Below are 23,220 nucleotides of genomic sequence, written 5' to 3' on the forward strand. Positions count from 1 at the left end.
CTCATAAATCAATAAAACATTAGAGTGTGAGGACAAAAGGTTAATTAATTAGATACAGTCGTAATGCATTTAAATGGAACAGAAGTGCTGCTGTGAGGTGACGATTTGCAACAAATCGATTGCAGTCTCTACACGTGAAACCAAGTATACCCAGGAACTGAGTGAGATTATATATTTGCGTGGAATTTGAAGGTATCATGAGACAAGGTAGTTTTGCTAATCATGTCACCTATACTGCAAATAAAATTAACTGTGGGATAACTTGCAAGAAGGACGCTGATAACTATTTCAAGAGAATGTGTGCATTAAGTTCTGAAACTACTCTGTCTATGCTGATAAAATGGTCAATCTTCTTATCTGTGAACATAATTTTCAAATAAAACATTTAACAATAAAGTTTTCGAATTGGTTAAATAATTGCAGTGATTGCAGTGTATCATTCTGAGGAACATCCAGGAGAAAAGTATTACTCCGATGTTCTGGCTGGTAAAGGTTCTTTTCTCCCCCCCACATAATTTGACCTCTCTGCCACATCCTTGACAGTTTAAATATTTTGGTAGAAAGGGGAGGGGGAGGGGGAGAGGGGGGGGGGGGTCATGCATAAATATGTGCCATTTAAAAAAAGAATGTTTAGAACTATCTGAAGCAAACCAGTTTAATCTTGCGTGAATTATTTTCTTGGTCCTTCACCATTACAATCTAATGACAGTGAACAAAATTTGCTGATGACTTCTCGTCAGGTCTCCACCATCTGGTAAGTGGATGGGCTGAACATATTGTTTACTGAGTCACAGGATGTACCAGTGGCAGTTCTGCTGCCTGGATGTGTCACCAGTTCTTGAGTAGAATCACATGACTGTTTCTCAGCATCTTCTGAATTTATCGAGGCCAAGCTTCTCTGCGTTGACCTCCTCCATAACCGGCCATGTTTCCTCAGATGTCCCAGAGCATCTTTGAAATGTGGGTTAAAAAGAATGTAAAGCAGGGGATTCAGGCATCCTGGCAATGGTAGGATCACGAGGAGTATTGACTTGATTACTTCTGGACTAATAACCGTGAGGTTCATCAAGGAGGAAAACGACAGGAAGGCCACGGGGCAATACAAAATACAATTAGTGAAGAGCAGCCAGGCAACATGCTTTACCATTGAGCAGTCCCACAGGCTCTGCAAGTCTCCCTTTTCCAAACCACAGTAAAGCTTTGTGTAGGTTATTGTCATCACAAGGAAGCAAAGAGAATTCAGCAAGACTAGAGCCACAAGAAAGCCTAAAGTGGATGGCTCCCCAAAGGGTAAAGGAAAGCAAAGTGGAGAAATCCCGTAATCGCCAATGTGGAACAGTGGAAGCATTGCTATTATGGATGCCAGAATAACACAGAAGGTAGCTGCTATCTTGATGCTACCCAGGGTTTTTCCTTGTTTCATATCGCATCTTGTGGATAGACTGCGTTCAACTGCTGCAACGGTAAGTAAGAAAATGGACATTTCTGAGGCAAACACAGAGAGGGAACCTGCAACTTGACATCCAATTCCATTCTCCCACCATGCTCCATACTTTGCAAATTTGCCCAATGTCCACAGATCCACAATTGCCAAAATACCACTATAAACCCCCATTAGAGTGTTCACAAGTGACATCAGGCCTATTAAGAGTTTTGGTGGGGAAATTAGTGCTGGAGATCCAAAAATCGTTGCGGCGACTAAACCATTGCAGACAAGAGAGAGGAAAACAATGGTCCACACACCTAGACGTATCATCCAACTGCCAAACAGGTGATCACAGGGCTTGAAGGGTCCTAAAATTAATAAGAACTTTAATTAACTGCTGTTAATAGATCATCATTTTCATTTCATACCAAGAAAAATCCACAGACTAGAGTATTTTTGACCTTGAGCGTTAAAGTAAAGCCACTACAAATTATAAATGAATTGCCGGCCTGTTTTACCGCTCGCCCAATTGAAGTCAATGGCATAAAATGGGCTGTAATTCTCCATCACCCATTTTACACTTTGATATTACACTCAGTTTTACGTCTAAAAGGAAGCCCTTTCAAAGAATGCTAACTGTTCAACATTTTCATTACCTGTCAAAACATTAAAAGCCCACTTTTTTATTTGAATCAAATTAATACAATAAAACCAAACATTTTTTTCCAAAGCTGATTAAACTATTTCTACTTTTTTCCAAATTCAACACAAGGTGGGGTGAATTTAGTCAGGTTAGAATATTGAGCATATTTTGTTAAATAAAGCAACAACTTGCATTTATATAGCACTTTTTAAAGTGAGAACATGTCCCAAGCTGCTTTTAAAGGTGACAAAGCAATATTATCCAAGCCCATAAGATCAATATTACAACAGATGGTTATTAAAGAAAGAGAGAGTCAGAGAGGAGGGAATTCCAAATCTTAGGGCCTGGGCAGCTAAAAGCACGGCCGGGATTCTCCAAAATCCCGGCCAGGTGTTGACGCTGGCGTAAACACCGGAGTGTTTCATGCTGGCATCAACGGGCCTCTTGGCCCGGGGATTCAGTGGGCCACAGGGGGCCAGCACGGCGCCGGAGTGCTGCGCGCTGCTCTGGCGCCAATACGTGGCCCTGCAGTGCCGGCGCAGGGCCCTCCATGCGCGTGGTGGCCGTTTCCGTGCCAGTGCATTCGCATGGTGGCCGTTTCCACGCTGGCGCCGTGCAACATGGTGTAGCGACACCGCGGGCCCGCGCGGAAGGAGATAGGCACCCTCCAGATTGCGGGCGCCCGCTGATTGGTAGCCCCCGATCGCGGGCCTGACCGTCGTGCAGGCCCCTCCCCCCCGGAGTCTGATCCCCTGCCCCCCCCCACCAGGACGGCCACCGCGGCCGCGGGTCCCAGCTCCCACCGGGTGGTACCAGGTTGAAACCACGCCGGCGGAATTTGGTGGGAACTCGGCCTGTCGACCGCGGAGAATCAGTGTCCCGCCGTCACTGCCGATTCTCCAACCTGGCATGGGCTCGGAGAATCCCGGCCCATAGCTATCAACTGGCGCCGAAAAATCACGTCCAGGTGTCGGAGTGGCGTGGTGGGAATTCCCGGCATCACTGCCGATTCTCCGACCTGGTGCAGGCTCAGAGAATCCCGGCCCATAGCTATCAATGATGGACCATTTACAATCAGGGATGATTAAGAGGCCAAAATTAGATGAGCACAGATATTTGATAGTTGTGGGGCTGGAAGAGATTGGGAGGGGCAAAGCCATGTCGGGATTTGAAAACGAGGTTGAGAATTTTAAAATCGAGGATCTGCTTGGCTGGAAGCCGGTGCAGGTCACTGAAGACGGAGGGGATAAGTGGCTAGCGCTCGCTGCAAATTAGGACTCTGGCAGCAGAGTTTTTGATGACCTTGAGGAACCTTGGGAGGTCAGTCAAGAGTGCATTAGAGTCATCAAGTCTAAAGATAAAAAAGGCCCGAATAAGGATTTTTATTGGCAGATGATCTCGAGCAAGGGTGAAGTCTGGCGGTGTTAATGGAGGTGGAAATAGGTGGAATATGAGCTTCTCATCTGAACGAGAAATAGTAGGTAGGTTGTGAACTGACTGGTTCAGTTTCAGACAAATGCACAGGGGAGAGTCGATAGTTTGGAAGCAGAGTTTGAAGTAGGTTGGAGAACAATGGCTTCAGCCTTTCCGATAACTAACCAAAGGAAAGTTTTGCACATCCAGTACTGGAAGCCAGACCAGCAGTCTGTGCAGTGATGGTGAGATAGAACCTGGGTGTTGAGAGCGTAGATGTGAAAATTAAAGGTGTGCTTTTGGATGATGTTGCTGAAGGGGCAGTATGAAGATAAGAAAAAGGATTCTTGCTGGACTCCAGGGGTAATGGGGCGGGAAGAGAAGCCATTGAAATTGACAATCTGGCTATGATGAGATGGATAAGAATGAAACCAGGTGAATGCACCAGCTAAACAATGGTGGAGAGGGGTTGCAGTTGGAAGCTGTGATCAACCATGTCAGAAACTTCAAATTATATTGGAGCATCACAAAATCGATGAGAATGTGGCCGAAATGCTCCGGTCGTTGCGATTCAATTTTCCCGCCGGCAGTGAACCCCGCTGGCGGGTTTTCACGCACGGCCGAGAAACATACGGCCGGGGAACCGGAGATTCCAGCCATCGACTTTGCTGCGCACCTCTCCACCTATTCCCAATATTTAACTGTTTTTAGGATATTTGCCTCCAATACTGTATCTGGAAGCGCACCTACACATTGATCACACTTGACATAAATTATAACTATACCTTTCGTTAATTTGAAGATTTTGCTGATTAAATGTTTTGGTGAGAATCAAGCGAGAGCCGTGCAGAGTTTTCACACTTTAATCCTCGGGATCCTGAGCTCAAAATGTCCTGTTCTTGTGGCCAGATTCACTTAGCCTGGGGTAGGCCAGGGATTAATTCTCGTTCTTTCTGGTCTGGTGAACAGCTGCTCATTTTAGATTCGCTGTGGGAGCCAGGATCTGAAGATTTTTTTTTAGCCCCAAAAAACCTTAAGCCATGATTTTCCGACCCCAACGCAGAGATTTGACGGCCCCAACCCGGAAGGCGGGAGGGTGTAATCCCGCACTAAGATTACAAAATAATTACTTATTCCTATTCCTCTTAATGTACCTGGAGTTGGTGTGCACTGAACAGAATGATGGACTTTCGAATCTTCTTCAAAGTCTATCAGCAAATCGTCAAGGTCCTGATCATCTGCACATTACATACAATTCAACAGTTGTTACGCAAAATATTAATGTTGTCTTGCATGCAAATACATTCCATTGTTGGACTTCTTTCATTAACAGCCAATAACAACATTAACCATATAAATAATGCAACTTTCTTACGTAACCTTGCATGTTTTTGCTCCCAAAATGCCCTTCAAATATGCTCTGTCACTGTAATTGCCGTTGCTTTTTGGAGCATGAATATTCTTTTTTTAAAATAAATTTAGAGTACCCAATTCATTTTTCCCAATTAAGGAGCAATTTAAGGTGGCCAATCCACCCACCCTACACATCTTTGGGTTGTGGGGGCAAAACCCACGCAAACACAGGCAGAACGTGCAAACTCCACACCGACAAAATTACATGATAGCAAGACAACATTTTTCGTCACTTGCTCGGAGACAAATGAAAGGTGCTTTCTACTTTGCTGGAGGTGGCTATTCAGCTCATCGAGTCTGCACCAACTCTCCCAAAGAGGAGCACCCTACCTAGGACAACCCCCCCCCCCCCCCCCCCCCCCCGGCCCTATCCCCATAACTCCATTTAACCAGCACATCTTTGGACTGTGGGAGGAAAGCGGAGCAGCCAGAGGAAATCCATGAGAGAATGAGGAAGCTCCACGCAGCCAATCACCCAAAGCCGGAATTGAACCCGGGTCCTTTGCGATGTGAGAATCGCCAATAGAAAGAATGACGACAGTTAACCATTGACCAGACAGTTACCTTGACCAGACAGCATTCCAGCATCTCGTTTATGTACTTCATCATCACTGGTGTTCTCTGCTTTCTCCCACTGATTTGTAAGCTTGTAGGAATTTTCACAAGATCCATATGCACAACATTGGTAAGCATACGGCATTTCTAGTACCCTATGAATTTAAACATAAAAGCATGAAAATACCAAATCAATTACTGTGGAAATCCTGTTTGATTTAACATGCAATTATTGTATTTTTAAAGTACAATGGGATGCTATTCCACATTGTTTTCATTATCTCTCAGAACAAGTACAAGAGAACATTGACATAGGATTCCGACAATCTCTACTGTGAAGAAGGAGGCCATTCGGCCCACTGAGTCTGCGCCGACCCTTCGAGAGAGCACTCTGCCCAGGTCCACACCCTCATTCCCCTAGCCCTAACCTGATAACCTAACTGGAACGTCCCTGAACACGAAGGGGCAATTTAGAACAGCCAATCCACATAGTCCAGAGAACTCCGACAGTGCAGAAGAAGGCAATTTAGCACACCGAATCTGCATCAAACCTCTGAAAGAGCACCCCACTCAGGCGTAATTCCCCCACCCTATCCCCTCAACCCCACCCAACCCGCACATATTTGGACATTAAGGGGCAATTTAGCATGGCCAACCCATCTAACTTGCACATCTTTGGACTATGGGAGGAAACCAGAGCACCTGGAGGAAACCCACGCTGACACGGGGAGAACTTGCAAACTCCACACACAGTCACCCAAGGCCGGAACTAAACCTGAGTCTCAGGCCCTATGAGGCAGCGGCGCAAGCAACTCTGTCACCACGCCACCCAGTCACCTCTCACCCTGAGCCATAACCTCTCTTTAATTATTTGCATGGTAAAGCCATGTTTGGTGACAAAGAATAAAGTGGAAATAAAGGGTGCATTTGTGTCCTTACCTCAAGTTCCGGAGGCTTTCAATTGGCAACAAATCTTGTAGGGCTTGATTGCCGGTTATTTTTAGATGTGTTAACCCACTTAGTCCAGAGACAGGAAGAGACGACAGAAGGTTGAAGGTGAGGTCACTGCATGGAATTATTAGGAGTAAGTGAATCAATTACAAATTGGTGCATAAAACTTTGGGAGTGACACCTGCTGTCGCAAAACTTTATTTCCTGTACATGACATAGTTGGGGAAGAAAATACAACAGGAAATATCAGTGAAAGAGAATTTTGCAGTTTCTTACAGTCCCTGCAGCCAGAAATTCCAAGCAATCTTTTTTAAAAATTTAGAGTACCCAATTCATTTTTTCCAATTAAGGGGCAATTTAGCGTGGCCAATCCACCTACCCTGCACATCTTTTGGGTTGTGGGGGTGAGATCCATGCAAACACGGGGAGAATGTGCAAACTCCACACGGACAGTGACCGGGATCGAACCTGGGACCTCGGCGCCATGAGGAAGCAGGGCTAGCCCACAGCGCCACCGTGCTGCCCTCAAGCAATCTTAATGCACATCATATTGCTGCATGATTGTTTTATCATCTATACAGGGTGGCAGCAGAGAAAATGTCACAAATAAAGTTTGCACATTGTGTAGTAGAACTACAGCATTCCTACAGTGCAGATGGAGGCCATTCGGCCCATCAAGTCTGCACCGACTCTTTGAAAGAGCACCTTACCTAGGTCCACTCCCCCGCACCCGTCCATCCCGATAACCTGACCATGGCGGCACATCTTTGGACACTAAGGGGCAATTTAGCACATCCAATCCACCTAACCTCACATCTTTGGACTGAAAAAAGAAAATGAAAATCGCTTATTGTCACAAGTAGGCTTCAAATGAAGTTACTATGAAAAGCCCCTAGTCGCCACATTCCGGTGCCTGTTCGGGGAGGCTGGTACAGGAATTGAACCCGTGCCTGCTGGCCTTGGTCTGCTTTACAAGCCAGCTATTTAGCCCACTGTGCTAAACCAGCCCATGGGAGGAAACCAGAGTACCCGGAGGAAACCCACGCCGATACGGGGAGAACATACAGACTTCATAAAGAGAGTCACCCAAGGCGGAATTGAACCCGGGACCCTGGTTCCTGCGAGGCAGCGGCGCTAACAACTGTGCCACAGTGCCGCCCCTTTTAAATCGGTCCCTTTTCATTCAAATTCTGCCAACTTAGATGATTTGCAGCAGCTATGCTGTTGATTTTATAGATTGGCATTAAGTCTATAGATTTGGTTTTACCTGAGTCTGTGTGGATCATTTCCCAAAGGCCTTGCTCTATAGGAGCATATAGTGGAAATTCTGACATGAACTGCCCACGATTTTCCAAACCACTGTTAAAAAAATAATTTCATGAGGTGCCAGAATTTCCAATGTGCTCTCTGGTGATTAAGGCTCTCCGCCAGGATTGAGGACTCCTAAAATTCCTCCTTGTAAACCTGCCCTGGGTGCATGGAAAATGGATTCAACAGAAAAGACAGTGGGAGTCAGCTCTTGGAATTTAAAGCTTTGGCTGGAAGCTGTCTATAAAACCCAATAGAATATAATAAAAGGAATTGAACGTGCACCATTCAACAGAGATTCAGAGGTGCCTCTGGCATGTTACAAGCTTCATCAGCATTTACACGTTAGTGAATTTAAAATCAGGGCCCCAAATCTTAGAAAAACATACCAATTCCATTGACGAAAAATGTCCTAGTTTCGTTTGCAGTACTGAATTAATGCTAAAACGGAGGGGAACGTTCTAATTATTCTGTAATTGTAATTTTTCTGTATTGTAAAGTTGTCACAAATTAGTTATAGCTCGTGAAAAATATGGAACCAGAGACTTACAGTTTGGTTAAAGATGATGAAGAAAGAAATGATTCTTGATGGATGAATTCAATGTTGTTCCAACCAAGGTCACTGTTTGTGGATAGATATGTAAAGATTGTCCATAAGATGCCACCATTTGTATAAATTCACACATACATTTCTGAACTTATTGTGAAATAAAATACGGGAATTGTTTATACAATTTTCTAAAAAAAAAAATCAGCTTTGGACTGGAAAAGAAATACAGCACACGGTGTTTCCATCAGGAAATAAATATATAGCTTTCCTTTTATCGCACACCATTTGTCATCAGAACGTTGCGGATTCGAGCCCCTCTCTGCAATTTGAACATATGAACTGATACTCCAGGATTTTCAGAGTGCTGCAATGTTGGATATGTCGGGCATGATTCTCTGGAAAGATTTTGAAATGTGGTAACAAAGGGGAATTGCTGCGAGCTTCCCAGCACTCGACCCAGTGAGGCCAGAACGCTACTTGCCATTAATTCATCCACTCAATGAGGCCCCATGGATTCTCGCTGCAAATGATGGCTCGCCAGCTGATTCACCGGGACTGTGCTTTCCATCCCCAGCTAACAAGGTTGAGCAGTACTTAAATAGCACAGCCAACCCCAGTTAGCTCGCACCCATGGCACCGAGAAGACCGGCCTCAAGATTCAGTGACGTGGACCTGGGGAGGTTCCTAGATGTGTTTGAGGCCAAGAGGGATGTCCTGTTCCTCCGAGGGTCCCAGAGGGCGAACCACCGGGCAGCCAGTGCTGTCTGGGGTGAGGTGGTGGCCGCTGTAAGCTCTGGGAGTGTGACCAGGATGACTGGCCTCCAGTGCCATGAAAAGGTCAACGACCTACACCGGGCAGCACGGGTGGGTAGACACCAAAAACCCCCACTTCTCCAAAACCTTTCCGCCCCCCACGCAAGCACCCATCCCACCCCACAACTCCCCATGTGGCCCCCAGCCCTCCCTTCACTTCCCCTCGCTTCAACCTCCCCAACCCTTCGTTTACAGTCCCCTCCCCACCACTGTGAACAATGTCCTCTCTGTAACTCCTCAGGAAAAGCTCTCCCACAAACGTCGGGAGAGACTGATGGCGGTGTGTGGACCAAAGGTTCCTCACTACCTTTGAAGAAATTACCTTAGGGATGACGGGGATGGCCAAAGACAGAGCGATCACAAACCCGGAGGTTGGTAGAAGCCTTAGTTGATCCACGGGGTCTGTCAAATGTGAATTATTGCCATACTGACTGACCCATCCCTCCCACTGACTACATGTCCATTCTCCCGCAGGCCCTCCAGCCGATGGTGCCGGCCCATCAAGGGTGGACCCCTCTCCAGCCTCCCATGAGATAACCTCGGAGGAGAATTCTGAGGAAGACATGATCAATGTATCACAGCTGTCATCCCCACCCTCCACCAGCTCAGGGACACGTACCTCGGTGGTAAACGTTTGTCAGGCTTCTGGGGCACAATCTGGTGAGCACTGCACAGCTGTTGATGCACATCAGGCAGAGGCAGGAAACCCCAGGCGAGACAGCAGACCAGCTGGGTCCCAGCCTGATGCTGAGCCTCTGGTACAGGTATACTGGGAGCTGATGGGTATGTTAGCGTGCAGCCGGGACATTCAGAGGGAGATGTCAGCAGGTCCATGGACGCTTGGAGGAGATCCAGAGGCTACAGAAGCAGGAGATTCCCCTGGCAATGTGTGGCACCCATACAACACAGCTAGGGTGGCGACCGCAGTGGGGAGCCTGGTATACGATGTCAGCACCATTAGTAAGGGTTCCAAGGCATCACGCAGTCAGTGAGGGCCATGGCTGAGGGTCTCGGCAGAATGTCTGACTCGCTGGGGGATGTGGCCCAGTACCAAGCTGATCTTGATGGAGTTATGTAGGACATGTCCCGGTCTCAGACGGGAAAGGCTGAGGTGTTGTGGAGCTTGTCCCCGTCGCAGACGGGCATTGTCGAGGCACTGCAGAATGTCCCAGTCACTGAGGAGCATCGCCGTGGGCGTCGACACAATGGTTCAGATCATGGGGAGCTGCCAGGGCTGTCAGAGCCAGATGTCGCAGGGGCAGCCGGGGATCGAACCAGCTGCCCTTCCATCCCAAGGTGAACCACAGGGCTCAAAAATCCAGCCGCCCATCCTAGGATGGTCCTCGAAGAAGCCAGGAATGACCGACTGTCCTAGGATGTAGCTGTTGTTGACACTCCCTGGGAAGTGCATGATCTTCATGTAGTGGTCACACACAAGCTGTATGTTCAGGGAGTGGAACCCCTTCCTGTTAATGTGGGGCACTCCCAGGTAGCCCGGTGAACATGAGTAACATCCACTATAATAATATAATAATAATAATAATCGCTTATTGTCACAAGTAGGCTTCAATGAAGTTACTGTAAAAGCCCCTAATCGCCACATTCCGGCCCCTGTTCGGAGAGGCCGGTACGGGAATTGAACCCGCGCTGCCGGCCTTGTTCTGCAATACAAACCAGCTGTCTAGCCCACTGAGCTAAACCAGCCCCCTGTACCTGTGATTTCCTGGAGATGGCAGAGAGTCCTACTGCCTGGGCATCCTGTTGGTCCATGTCAAACCCCGGCAAACAGGACATCCATGACCTGTCGGATGCACCCGTGGGTTGTGGCCTGAGAAATGCCACACAGGTCCCCCGCTCGAGCCCTGGAATGATCCTGGGGTGTAAATGTTCAGGGCTGCAGTGACCTTGAAGGCCACGGAGAGTGGGTGTCCTCCTTCTCCATGTGGTGCCAAGTGCGCGGGAACATGGCACAGGTGTTGCACCATCTCCTTGTTGAGGTGGAGCCTCTGCCTTCCACATCCCGTGCTGCGTACTGGGGTGGCAAGCCTAGTGCCCCCGGGCTCTTTGCCTGTGTGCCAAGATGGCTACTCACCTCCTCGGCTCCCTCCAGAAGCCCATCCGCCAGGTTCTAATCGTCGTCAGCGTGACCACTTTCCATTTGATTTGATTTTGATTTTATTGTCACATGTACTGAAGTACAGTGAAAAGTATTTTTCTGCGGCCACAGTACGTACATAGTAGACAAAAAAGAATAATCAACAGAGTACATTGACAAATGTTACATCGACAAACAGTGGTTGGTTACAGTGCAGAACAAGGGGCCAAACAAAGCAAATACATGAGCAAGAGCAGCAGAGGGCGCCGTGAATAGTGTTCTTACAGGTAACAGATCAGTCCGAGGGCGAGTCGTTGGGGAGTCTTGTAGCTTTGGGGAAGAAGCTGTTCCTATGTCTGGATGTGCGAGTCTTCAGACTTCTGCACTTTCTGCCTGATGGAAGGGTCCGGAAGAGGGAAAAGCCTGGGTGGGAAGGGTCTCTGACAATACTATCTGCCTTCCTGAGGCAGAGGGAGCTGTAGACAGAATCAATGTGAGGGTGGCAAGCTTGTGTGATGCGTTGGGCTGAGTTCACCACATTCTGCAGTTTCTTGTGATCTTGGGCCGAGCAGTTGCCATACCAAACTGTGATGCAGCCGGATAGGATGTTCTCTATGGCACATCTGTAGACGTTTGTGAGAGTCGATGCAGACATGCCTAATTTCTTTATTCTGTAAGAAGCAGAGAAGTTGTTGGACTTTCTTGACTATTGCATTAACGTAAGAGGACCAGGACAGGAACTTAAAACTATCGACCATCTCCACTTCGGAGCCATTGGTGCAGACAGGAGTGTGAGTTGTGCTGGGGAGGCCGATGAATCACGGGAGGCCGTTGTCATAATATCCACTCATGTATATCATGAGATGCAGACAGGCAGTGATTGACACACAGGATAACCAATGAACACGCATGACACAGAACAACCAATCACCAGACAGGACACCACCACTATAAAGCCCACAGGGCATTAAGGCTCTGGCTCTGTCTCACAGGACACGGCTAGGGAGATAGTCGCAGTGCACAGGCCAATGAACATCATCACCATGTCAAAGAGAGCTAATCTGTTCAAGCCAGTAGGAGGTTATCAGTTAGGTTAATAGAGTGTCAGCCTATAGCAGATTATGTACAGCAATCAACAGGTTCAATAAAACAGTGTTGGACCATCTCCTGTGTCGGAAGCCTGTTTCTCGTTTTACTGCATCCAGTTGCAGTCGATGTTAGACCAACACAGATAACACATGATTGGCCGAACATTTTCATGTGGGGGGGATACTTAATGGTGATCTAGGGATCGTTTTCGAGGGAAAAATAACACAATGGGTCTCTTGTGTGACCGTAACCTGACGCCCCTAAAGAAGATCTCTAGTTAATAATTATTTTCAAAAGTTCTCAAGCTGTTCTCAGTTTTTTGTTTTAATCTAGTCGCCTTTTCTACCAGCAGTAGTGCCGAGAAAAAAGTGGAAAAACTTTCGGCGATCCCCTTAACCCACCCTTTTAACTGCTACCTGTCTTTCATGGAGCCTTGGCAAACCCTTCCCTACATTTGGCACGATAATGTCTGAAATCAGAAACATATTGATGGTAAACTGGATCACCACTGCCAGATGGAAAATAATGTTACTGCTTTCACTGGTATCAATGTTCCCATTGCTGCCAACAAACAATTGCGACTAATGCCAGCTGCATAGCTCATTCCTGACAGTTATAGGAGTGGTTGACTTGGCCGTGTGGATATATTGCTTCAGGACATGGTTTATATGTTGGTGTGCATTCAAAGCCATTAAAACGAAATTTTAAAAATGTGCCTTTGAATAAAATTAACCTGCACCAATTACTTAAAAAGGGAAACACAATAAGGAGCAATTTACTTCAGTTGGGTACATTAGGTATCTAAATTTGTGGCTTGGTAGGAATGTAAAAAACAGAGAGTCGAGTAGAGTTTTCCATTGGAACCGTCTTGATTTTTGCAGGAAATAAAATCGACTATTCCAGTCTTACTACCTGAAAATCTGAGCTCAAATCGTTTATTATTTTACCCCCAGGGAGCAGATGAATTCTTCTTCCAGCTAAATGTAAGTCTGGAGGCAAAGAGTCCAAGTGTTCACTTTCCATCTGCTCACTGACTGAATACCTTTATGGCAATTCTTTTAACAAGCAATACTACTCTTTGAGCGAGAGGAAATGTTCTGTCACATGGCTGCCAGCTTCGGGTTAAGCACTCCATTTCTGGAAAGATCTTAAACCAAAGCAACAGTGAACTCTTAATTGCGGTATTTTTACGGATTTGCCACAGACCATTTAATGAGGAACAGAACATTGTAAATGAACTGTTTTGTCGAACTTTTTTTCCAGATCACTCACTCTCAATTCCATTACATTTTTTACAAGGGGCGGGATTCTCGGGTCTGCGACGCTGAAATCGCGTTCGTCGATCGGCCGGAGAATTCCCGTTTGCTTTTGTGATGCTCCGCCCCCATCAAAACAGCATACTCTGGGAGTACGCCGCACGCCGTATGGACGGCCTCAGGATGTTACCTGAAGCCCTCCCCCCCCCCCCCGATGCTCCATCTCCGACAGGCCAAGTTCCCGACGGTGTGGGTCTCTCGTGCTACTTTTGTCGGGAACTTGGCGTGGTGGCTGCGGACTGAGTCCAGCGCCGCCACAGTCAGGGAAGAGCCAATCCGTGGGCAGGGAGGGGCTGTGGCAGGGGCTGGGGCAATGGTGGGGGGTGGTCCAGGGGTGGCAAGCCTGGCCAAAGGGGGGCACTATTCGTAGACCGGCTCCGCGCTCGGCTGGCGCCATATCGGCAGCTGGAGCCGGGGGCTTTACGCTGCCTGCCTACTAGCCCCCTACCAGATTGGGGATTGGTGGCCATTTTGAGCCATTTATTCGGTCATAAAGGTCACAGTTCCCACGCCGGCGTCAGCACTTAGTCTCAGAATTGGAGCATCCAGCCCAAGATATTTCCTAAAGCTCTTGCTAGTGTAGTGGGCATAGATTCACCCCGTTGCTCTTCTGTCTCACCAAGGCGGTGTGTGAGGATGCCCCAATGGAGAAACCTGATGTGATTTTTCCCTCTCTCTGCCTGAAGCCTCCAAATGCAGAATGGCTGAGATTAGGGATTCTGCTCAAATTGTGGTTTTAGATTGGAATAAGGGCACAATCTGTATTTCTCAAATCCATGCCACCTGTCCTATTTTGCCAGTTTGTTATGTATTTGATATCTCATGGCAAAGCAGAGATGCTGCTAGTTTCTAAGGGTGGGACCTCCTGGCCCTTCCTGCTGGTGGGACCTTCCAATCTTGCTGATGGCGACCCCCCCCCCCCCCACCCCCCCCCCCCCCCCCCATTGCCCCCCAGCAAATTTCCCGGCAACAGGATGGGCAAGCCGTGCAAAATGCGGTAGACATGGGCAGGACTGGAAGATCCTGCCTGCGGTCAATGACAATCAACATCCGTCACCAGAAAACACACCGCGGAGCACGTGGGGGAGTGGGGGTGGGTGGGGATCTGTCCTAAGTGTACAAAATGTCTGCACTTACGTTTATCCCAGTGCTAGTTTCTATAAACTTCTTTGATCACTTACAACTGGGTCCATACGCAACCTAATCATCAAGCACAAGGCACAAGGCCAGATTCTCATTATCAAAGACAGAACAATGGAGCACTGCATCACCATGCTCCATTTATGGAAGGGAACATTAACTTTCTGCTTTGCTTTCATTTCCTCAAAACGCGTTAGTAACACCCAGTCGGTTTGTCTGTGGATATAATGAGGTTAATGTTGTGAAAATCTTTCAACTGCCTAGGTCTCATACAACAACATACTTTTGCCATCGCACAATGCTGCCTGAAAGGAAAGCATTAGGCCGAAACAGTCTGGAATATGCAAATCAAAAGTAAACATAAGGCTACAAAATTACCAGAGCAAAACCAGTAAAGACCTCTATAAACAACCATCACTGAATGACCATTTAAGAGAATCACGAATAAACACAGATGGTGATCCAATCAAATCTCTCAAAACATTTTTTCAGTAACTGAATTTCTAAGTTTAAAGTGAGGTTGTAAACTCAATAACATGATTTGATGCACCACAGTTCTTTCTCTGTATCTTTCAAGGCCTTCATTTTAATCTGAGGTCTGAGGCCTTCAAGGCCTCAGCCTGTGGCCGAGATTTTCCAGCCCCTTTGTGGTGGAATCTTCAATCCTGACAAAGTCTATGGGCTTTTGTGTGGGTGCCCCCCCCCCCCCCCCCCCACCCAGCCCCCTATACACACATTGCCAGGGAACCCAATAATCCAATAATCCTGGATTTTTGAGATTTGGTGGGATATTCCGGTCCAGCTAGCGGGAGAGTCTGGCAAATCCCGCCTTATCTCAAATATCCAGGATAATGGGATATTTCAGTTCCCCCCAAAAAACAGCTGAAGGGAGTGATCACTACATCTTAGTAAGTACGTAAGTCGCTGTAGTCCCAGTTGACCATTGGCTGCTTTCCCCTGTAAGAGGGAAAGCTGACTGGTGGTAATTTAACCTGAAGATCACCACATCTCAGGCGAGGGACAAGGTTGAGCCTTCATGAATATCCTCAAAGGCAGCACGGTGGCCTAGTGGTTAGCACAACCGCCTCACGGCGCTGAGGTCCCAGGTTCGATTCCGGCTCTGGGTCATTGTCCGTATGGAGTTTGCATATTCTCCCCGTGTCTGCGTGGGTTTCGCCCCCACAACCCAAAAATGTGCAGAGTAGGTGGATTGGCCACGCTAAATTGGCCCTTAATTGGAAAAAATAATTGGGTAATCTAAATTTTTTAAAAAATGAATATCCTCAGACGGTACGGGAATAGAACCCGCACTTGCATCACAAAGCAGCTGCCCAGCCAACTGAGCTAAACTCACTACATCTAAATGTCTGTTGTGCAAGCAAAACCTCCCAGCAAGTAGCAGTACCTTTCTCTACGTTTGAAAAAGTCTGTACCCTCCCAACATGGGAGGATTTGAGTTTTATTACTGTTAACAGAATTTGAAACAGACTTCTGTATAGCTTGGCATGTAGCAGCACAGACTTGGCTTATGTACGTGAGACCCTGAAATTAAATCTAAACATTTTTCCTCTTGTAATAAATTGCCAGGTTGAAGCAGAAAAATTTATAATTCTTCAGAAAAGGAAAATAGTTTCAAGTATTTGGGGCTCAGTGGGTAGCTTTTCCAAAATGGTTCAATTCTATTAACAATTATCTTGACGCGTCCTCGTCGTGTGTGAGGTTAAGCCTCAACCGGTTTAAAGTGCTGCATAGGTCCGACGTGACTGTGACGAGGACGAGCAGGTTCTTTGAGGGGGGGGGGGAGGATAGGTGCAAACGGGGCCCGCAAATCACGTCCACATGTTCTGGGCTCGTCCAAAGCTGAGAGGGTCCTGGCAGGGCTTCTCGGATGTTGCGTCCGTGATTCTGGGTGTGGGGGTGGCCCATGGTTCGGAGATGGTGATATTTGGTGTGTCGGAAGACCTTGGGATCCAGGAGTGGGGAGTGAAGCCGATGGATTGGCCTTCGGCTGCCTGATCGCCCGGAGACCGATTTTGTTGGGCTGCAGAAGACGGGGGTACCGGTGAGTGATCTGGCAGAATTCCAGAGGTTGGAGAAGGCCTAGTTCGCTCTACTGGGGTCAGTGGAAGGGTTCACCCGGAGGTGGAAACTGTTCATTGATTTCTTCAAGGAGAATTGAGTGCTCAGCAAGGGGAGGGGGGATTTGGGGAGGGGGTAAGGGGGTTAAAATAGGGAAGGCAGCAAGTGGTGGGGGGGCTGGTGTCGGGGATTGGAGATCTGTGATTGTTGGTTGTGTTGATATGTTGTTCTTCTGATATTGTGTATATATGCGAAATGCCTTGAATAAAAATATTTTTGAAAAAAAGGTTTTGGGTGGGATTCTCCGTAGCCTGACGCCGAAATCGGGAGCGGCGATCGGGCGCCGGTTTGCCGCTGGTTTACAATGTTCACCCCCTGCAGGCTAGCGTCATTGGCACGCGTGCCGCATGCAGTTGCAAGGCTGTTGGCACAACATCGGCCGGCCCACACGCGATTCTCCAGCCCCGATAGGATGAGTTCCCGATTGCGCGTGCCACATGTGGTCTCAGTGGTTGTGAACCCAGAGTGGCGGATGCGGGTGGTGTCCAGCGCTGCACGCTCATTCGGGATCCGTGTCGCCAGCTGGGGGGCTTCTGCTAGGGCTGGGGGAACTGGTCGGGGGGGTGGCCAGGGGGTGGGCTGTGGTCGGGGTCGGAGGGTTAGGGTTCGAGCACGGCAGGAACAATGTTTCTCGGCACGACCGGTGCAGGCCGCCAGCCCTGGGATCTGGCCATCGTCCAGGGGTTTTCCATGGCGATCCGCATGTAGTTCACACGGCGCTGGTGCTAGCCCCTCATCAGTACCAGAATCGGTGAGGGGGGTCGTGCCGATTTTCTTGCTGTGAACCGCCCACGGATTCTCTGTTGGAGCCGGCACTTAGCCGCAGGAACGGAGAATTCCGCCCCTTGAATTTTCAGCAACCTTGAATATTGGGTTGAATTTTTTTGGACTGAGTAGGCCGCAGGTGGGTGCATGCGGGTAAAAGAGAGAGAGGCATGCTGGTTTGTTGGAATGTTCCTGTCTCTGGGCCATTTTGGAAGAGATTGGTTTGGAGGGGTGACTGCTCCGCCCACCTGCGGCCGGCAGCCAACTAGACCACTTAAAGGGCTTATTAAGGACACTGTTCTTACGCAAATTGAAATTTTTCAGTCGGTATGCAAATTCCCCCACTCAGACCGAAAGCTGGCTGATAGGCGGAGGCGGAAAGTGGGGAGCCAGAATTCCTTTACGCAATGTCCCCCTTGCAGCTCCAACTGCCATAGAATCACAGCTCCCCCCTCCACAGTGGCAGCCTAGCAACTGTAGCCCCTTGGTTTCTGTAAAACTCCTCAGGAGCCACGTCCATTTTGAGACATCCACTCTTCCTCTTGTGACGGTTGGCAGCTCCGCCCTCAGGCGCCCATCTGCTGTCCTTAATTGGACATGAACACACTGCGAGTTTGGGGACACAAAACCTCTCCCATTGTTCGCATCCTGACCCCAAAATGAAAATTCGGCCCAAATTACTCCCGTCGATGCCTCAGAGGTGCTTCGTAATTCCAGAACTTTCTGTTTTTATCTGAATAATGTGATCTGTTACTCTGGGCTTTAACCAAACGCTGTCCCAATAATTGTTCTGGTGCACAGAATGATGTCATCCCAAGATGGGGAATTTTGCATGGAGGCTGTGAGTACTTGCAATATTACCTATAGAGTATGGAAATTGTAGATACACCCTAATAACTCTGCGAATCATATATATTGGGCGCGATTCTACGAAAAGATTTTTATGCGGGAACCGCCGTGAGCTTCCCAGCGCTTGACCCAGCAAGGCTGGCAACACTATTCAGCGTTAATTGGGCCACTTAACAAGGCTTCACGCCGCAAATGAAGGCTCACCATCTGATTCGCCGGGACTACGCTTGTCACCACCCCCCCCCCCCCCCCCCACTTGAATTTGCACAACCAATCCCATTCAGCTCGTAGCCATGGCACCGAGACGACTGGCCTCAATGTTTGGAGACACAGACCTGGATTAGGAGGACTGATCTCCAGTGCTGCAAATAGGTCAAAGACCTACACTGGGCATGACACTATGCCACCCCTGCCCAAAACTTTCCCACCCCTCTAACCGTGCATCTGCCCTCAACCCAACCTTCAGCCTCCTCCCTTCACCCCAACCCTCCCACCATCCCAACACTCCCTTTACAACCCTCTCCCCCACCTCCAAACCACTGTGAACCACGCATGAGGCTAACGATGCCCTCTCTGTATCTCCGTAGGAGAAGTCCTCCCACAATCATCAGAAGAGGGTGCAGAAAGACGATGGGGTGCCGGACATAAGAATCCTCACACCTTCAAGGAACGGGCCCTAGAGGTTGCAGGGTAGCCGAGGGCAAGGCGATCACCAATGCAGAGCTTGGCGCACAGCATAGAGGTTAGGATCTATCGGGCCCCACCCAGATGGATTGTCACATGTGAGTTGTTATTGCCATACTGAATGTCCCATCCCTCGCACTGACCACATGTCCATTCTCCCGCAGGTACACCTGCCAACAGTATGGCCAATCCGGGGTGGCCCCCTTCACTACCTCCCATGAGACCACCTCGGAGGAGAGCTCCGAGGATGCCACAGTCGATGCGTCACAGCTGTCAGCCCTACTCTCCATTAGCACAGAGGCACGCACCTTGGTGGGAAATGTTAGTGGACAGGCTTCTGGGGCACAATCTGGTGAGCACCACACAGTTGTTGATGCACATCAGGTGGAGGAAAGAACAGCCAGGTGAGACAGCAGTTGGAGGACTGTTGAATCCCAGCCAGATACTGAGCCTCTGGAACAGGTTTACCCGGAGCTGATGGAGATGTTAGGTGAACATTCAGGACATTCAGAGGGAAATGGCAGCGATATTCCAGCAGTTCCATAGCTGATCGGAAGTCCCAGAGTCTACGGGCGCAGGAGATGTTGCCCACAATGTTTGGCGCAGAGACCAACACTACTAGGCTGGCGACCGCAGTGGAGAGCCTGGTGCATGACATTGGCAGCATGAATGGAGATGTCCATGCCGTTGCGCAGTCGGTGACGGCTATGGCTGAGTTCCTCAGCAGGCGGTCCGATTCACTGGGTGACGTGACCCAGTACCAGCTGACCTTGATGAGGCGCTGCGGAGATTGTCCCAGTCACACATGGGCATTACCGAGTCACTGCAGAGCATGGCCCAATCGTGAGGAGCATCGCCGAGGGTGTCCACACCATGGTGAGGATCATGGGGAACCGCCAGGGCTGGCAGAGCCAGATTACGCAAGGGCAGCCGCCCGGCCATCTCGAGTTGAGGCTCAGGGCCCTTTGGGCACTTTGGGCACCGACTGGGAGGAGGGGGTCCTGGGTGGCGACCGTGGCCACCAGCTCCGCCGGGTTCTACCCCTCTGCAGCCAGCACCAAGAACAGGGCAGCACGGCTGTGCGTGTGCTGCCGACAAGTGTGGCGAGGCCCTCCAGCTGCAGATCCACCAGAGGACTCCTTCCAGGGGCATTGAAGGCCACAGGATGAGGTAAACAGCTGGCTGCCTCCACTGGATGGAAACTAAGGGAATAAACTTAGACATCGTGGTAGAGCAAGGAAGGCGAAGCACATCGGGGATCACTGGGAAGGTGGTAAGGAGTGGAATGTGCGTTGGGGGAGGGGGCTTTGTGGGAGGTTTGAGGGGGGAAGGAGGGTGGGGATAGTGGGGCGGCATCATCGGGACACAGGGAGAATGGTGTACACTTGGACGAGGAGCATTAAAATACCCTCAACACAACCAGTATGATGCCTCTGGCTCTCTGTTCCGCAATGCAGGCCAACTACCAGTCCCCCCAGACATTGTCCCCTCCCTGCCCCCACCCGACACGCCCTGCCCATGTACACCTGGCCGCAGACATGTGCCCGGGGCTGGGGCCCATCCCCTGGGTGTCAGGAGGTTGGCTGCTGCGTCTGTGGTGTTGCCTCCCGTAGTGTTCAAGCACAGTGTCCATGGATCAGGGTGTGATTGGGATGCGAGGCAAAACCACCCACATGCTACATGGCCCGCCCACCCACGGAGGTCCACTTGGGATGTGTGAAGTGCTCACTTAACCACGACTGCCAATTCCCTATTAGCGATAGCCTTCAGCGGCACGGCCAGACACCTCTGCGGTCAATGGGAGTTGTGGGTGGTCGGTGGGGCAGACAGACAGGGGCTGGGGCGCCCCCGGCATGGGGAGCACTTGGTCTAGGGGTTGGCGTGGCAGATCTGCGCATGACACCCCACCTGTACCCCCCCAACTGCCCCACAAGGACCCCTCCAGCCCCAATACTCCCAGCCCCCCATGATGGCCCACCCCCTGCAGGGCCTGCACCCCCCCCCCTCACCGGTTTCCCCCCCACCCGAACACAGGTGCAGTGTGCTCAGTGCCCCCAGTCTCATTGCCTGTGAGCGAAGGTGGCTGCTCATTTCCTCGGCTCATCCGCTAGGTTCACGATTTTCAAAAGAAGTACTAATCGGCGTCAGCGTGACCACTTGCTGGGGAGGCCGATGTATCACAGGAGGCCGTTGATATGGGGTGGCTCCTGTTAATTTCATGGAAATAGGACTTAAGTGGTGATAATTGGTTTCTCGCCACGCTACAGCGAGATCCTGATTTTGCACACGGTACCGGCCGGCTGCATCGCAAACGGTTTGGCGGCCGGCTTGGTTCTTGTTTTCCGCCTGTCCTGCTATTCACTCGCTCGAGCGAGAGAGCAACAAGGTCAGAGAATCGCACCCATTCTGTCACTGAGCCAGACTGGCCAGAAAGACTGTCCCCAGTTAAGCAATTGGCTATCTCGCCTCCGCACTGTCCTTTTCCCAGGTGTTTCAATAGCAATTTCTTTCCTTCTCCCATCAATCACACAGCTGGAGTAATATGTTTTTCTTTCAAAAGGAAAAGCCACGATGGCCATTCAGACCGTTACCTGTCTGGGAAAGTACTTGACATTTCATTTTTCACTTTAAGATATAAAATGAGAGCAACTCCGACTTCCCTGCAGCTTCATTGCCACAGCTGGGACAAAACAAAAAGTGCCACCAACAATGTTAACGTTTACTGCACCATGGCTAATGAGAAGATTAGAAAGTGCTGTTCCATCTGCTAGCTGTTAAGTAACAGTTAATTAACATTGCCAAGACCATGGTATAGCATCAATTTGGCATCCAATATTTTAAGCAATGCAACAGTTTCAAATACTTTACACTGGACATTGCTTCCGAATGACTTATTAAAGAAACTATGCAATGGGGGTGATTTTTCGATAGCTTCATTCGTTGGCAGTGGGCCGGAGGGAGTCCAGCACTTCCCTACTGGATTACACAGGCCTGCACATTTTCATGGCCAGGCCTCTGTTGAATGGAGTCAGCAAGGAGCATTGCTAAACAAGCATCAACAGGCAGCATATCAATTGGACAGAAGGGAAGATGAGGGGAGAAATCATGAGGGGACGGAGAACCCGAAATGATGTATAGTTATGGTCTGTATAAGGTCGGCCAGTTCTGGTACCGATGGGAGACACTCGGTTAGGGGGCTGGATTCTCCGTTTCTGAGACTAAGTGTTGACGCCGGCGCACGATTCGGGTGTCCCCCGACAGCAAATCTGGTGCCACACCTGGACCGATTATCCTGCGGTTGAGGGACCAGCGCCACATGGAACACAATCGATTCCAATAAGAAATGGTACGGGATTCGCCGGTTTCACAATTGACACTCAGGAAGCTGACAAGCTGCAGCCGCATATACACACTGCACTCCCCACACACACCATCCCAGCCAACAAGATGGCAGCAAGGAGAGCAACTCCACGCTTCATTGACTCCTTGTTGCCGCTTTGTGGTCAGGAGTTGGGGGTGTTCCCGTTGTCTGCAGGGAGTCATGATGTCCATGGCGGGGGAGCCTGTCATTTGACTTTGAGGTTAGGACGCTCTTTTAAAAATGACGCCCCGATCTCTGAGGAGCCGAAACTGCTGCCATCTTTAGGCCCCGCCCCCCTCCACGTCAGTGCGAAACATGTTCTCTCCAAAAAAAATGTCGAAGTGGGGGCTGGATTGCAATCGGGATCGCGCCAACCCTCCCAGCGGGAATCGCACCGCGTTTTCCTCCGGAGATGACAATTAGGGTGCGAAGCCCAAAAAGCAGCTCGCCACAAAGCAGTGTGGCCTGCTAAAAGACGGGAGGCTCTGCTCCCGGGATCTACCTGGCTCGCAATGCCTCGCAAAATCCAACACAATCTCGCGAGACGTTGTGATGTAAATCCCGCCCATTGTAGACAGGGTCACATTTTGGCAAATCTACATATTAGAGTGAGACAGCTAGTCTGACTCTAATGTTCAGATTCGCGAGGAACCTGTGGCTTTGGGATTCATCCCCTTTGCGTTGGAGGCCTTGGCCGAGTGCCATTAAAC

General features: G+C 49.3%; 1 protein-coding gene across 1 annotated transcript in view; it reads right to left on the minus strand.

Annotated features, from left to right (window-relative positions):
* Positions 1-591: 591 nt before the first annotated feature.
* Positions 592-23,220, minus strand: part of LOC119954975 (leucine-rich repeat-containing G-protein coupled receptor 5-like) — a 201,701-nt gene continuing 179,072 nt past the window's right edge. The window contains 6 exon segments of the mRNA XM_038780739.1: positions 592-738; positions 740-1,794; positions 4,637-4,720; positions 5,460-5,605; positions 6,390-6,515; positions 8,260-8,331. Coding sequence (XP_038636667.1) covers positions 700-738; positions 740-1,794; positions 4,637-4,720; positions 5,460-5,605; positions 6,390-6,515; positions 8,260-8,331 — 1,522 coding nt within the window. The 3' untranslated portion in view covers positions 592-699.

The sequence above is a fragment of the Scyliorhinus canicula genome, chromosome 20, assembly GCF_902713615.1.
Source record: "Scyliorhinus canicula chromosome 20, sScyCan1.1, whole genome shotgun sequence".
Taxonomy (NCBI): Eukaryota; Metazoa; Chordata; class Chondrichthyes; order Carcharhiniformes; family Scyliorhinidae; genus Scyliorhinus; species Scyliorhinus canicula.